This window comes from Hipposideros armiger, unplaced genomic scaffold (genome assembly GCF_001890085.2).
Source record: "Hipposideros armiger isolate ML-2016 unplaced genomic scaffold, ASM189008v1 scaffold_94, whole genome shotgun sequence".
NCBI classification, from domain to species: domain Eukaryota; kingdom Metazoa; phylum Chordata; class Mammalia; order Chiroptera; family Hipposideridae; genus Hipposideros; species Hipposideros armiger.
The window spans coordinates 4,451,485-4,453,524 of record NW_017731444.1 but is presented as its reverse complement, the minus strand read 5'-3'; the positions used below and the strand labels follow the sequence as shown (position 1 = coordinate 4,453,524).

General features: G+C 53.8%; 1 protein-coding gene across 1 annotated transcript in view; it reads right to left on the bottom strand.

Moving 5' to 3' along the window:
• The window catches only part of BPIFB2 (BPI fold containing family B member 2), a 17,202-nt gene that overhangs the window by 3,899 nt on the left and 11,263 nt on the right, over nucleotides 1–2,040 (bottom strand). The window contains exons 7-8 of the mRNA XM_019645694.1: nucleotides 343–434; nucleotides 5–97 (exon numbers count right to left, since the gene is read on the bottom strand). Of these exons, the coding sequence (XP_019501239.1) occupies nucleotides 5–97; nucleotides 343–434 (185 nt within the window). The remainder of the gene's footprint in view (nucleotides 1–4; nucleotides 98–342; nucleotides 435–2,040) is intronic.

Here is a 2,040-nt window from a genome sequence, read left to right as displayed (position 1 = left end):
TTGCCATGGCGCTGCTGTTGCCCGCATGCTCTGGCAGCATGAAGGGGGTGGCATCCACGGGCAGGACAATAGGCTTGCCCAGCAGGAAGAGAACAGCCTATGGGGGGCACGGGGAGAGGGAGAGAAGCAGTGGGGCATCAGTAGGGAGGTGCTTCCATCATAGAACCTGAGCTCTGAGATGCCACCCACCCAAAGATGCCACATGTCCAGTCTCACACCTGGAATGCTGTTCCAGCTCCTCTCTTTTCTCCTCAACTCCCCCTGTTCCTTTAAGAACCTTCCAGAACATCAAGGACTCGAGGCAACAAGCCTCCAGCTCTGAGCTGACAAGGAGGAACTTACGTTGATATCCAAGGAAATGTAGTCATTAGTGATGTTGGGTGTATTGATCATGTAGTAGCGAACCTGGGACTCCGGACCCACAGGGGTGAGGCCTAAATGAAAACAGAATAAAGAAGAAAAGATGGCATACTTAGCATGATCTACCAGTGCCTCATGCATGCAGAAAACTCAATTATCTGACTATGTTGGTTAGCCAGACCCAGGCCAAGAAACAAACAAGAGGGGGAAAGATCCTTGAGTAAGCAAACTGAAGTTGCAAAGTGCACACACCCAAAATTGAGACAGTCACAACCTGTCGACTGACTCTTAGGTTAGACACAATTCTAATAGCTTTGGTTTCCACTCTCCCAGTGGATAGAAGACTAGAGACCCCAAATTAGAAGGAAGGAGAAGGATCATGTTAAGAAGAAACAGCCCCTGCCAAAGGCAAGAAAGAACCACAGAAAAAGATGGGAGCTCACGTTTACCAAGGTCCAGACATTTGACTTACATGGTCTCATTCAGTCCCCACCACCAGTCCTGTACGTTTAGGAACCCATTTTACACACACACACACACACACACACACACACACACACACACACACAGTACCACAATGCCTCCTATAGGAACTCAAAAGGCACAGGCCTGTTGGGGCCAGCCGAGTGGCTCAGTTGGTTTAGAGCTTGCTCAAGAGAGCGAGNCTGTTTGCATCAGCCTCTCTGCCCCCCACCTCTCTGAGCCCAGCCTCCTTCCAAGGGTGGAGGAGGCCCCTCTGGTCACACCCACAGACTCTCACCTCACGGACAAAGACCTCAGGGGTGACGTAGTGGAGGTTGACCACATTGGGGAGGGCAACTCCCATGCCCAGGAGAGCTGCAGGAGGGAAAGGAGGAAACGAGTTCAGCCGGGAGGTGGTGCCAGAGCACCACCTGGAGCACAGCCTGTGCTGAAGTCCTCAAGTGCATCGTGACACTGAGTTCCAGAAACCCAGGAGGGGGCAGCCATTATTATACCCACTTTACAGAATGGAAAACTGAGGCTTAGGAGGAAAAGGAACGTAGCTAAGATCATACAGTTGCTAAACAGCCAAGCCAAGGCGTGCACACAGGCAGCTGGACTCCACAGGCCACCCTCTTAACCTCTGAGCCTGGAGGTAGGAAGGGGACTGGGACTGAGCCTGGAGTGAGTGCGGGGCAAGAGGAGAACAGAATGGCCATACTGGGGTGGAGGGCAGAGCTCACCATTGAGGTGGTCCAGCAGGGGCTTCGCAAACACGGTGCCCATAAGTGCACGCACTTGATCCGTCTGCAGCTGCGGAGCCAAGGAGATGGGCAACCGTAGGCCCACCCCAGTGAGGGGACAGGAGAGATGGACAGGCAGGCCACACAGACAGACATACAGATGGCAGAGGCACAAGGGCAGGGAGGAGGACAGGTCACTCCTGTCCTGGCTTCTAGCAGAGCCCAACTACCCCTGGGGCCAGGTCAGCATTCTGAGCATCAGGCACCCAGGAACTGCTCGCCTGAGGGGAGCCTGTAGGACCAGCACCTGGCTGACTGACACTCACTCACGGTGTGACCAGAAGTGACTGGCAGACTGCCTGATGCCATGTGGATGGCTGCCCTGTTGGTGCTGAATGATGGACAGATGGACTGACTGTGGATACTGACTGACAGGCCAACCAACAAAGGCTGATGATGGTGATTCAGCCACATC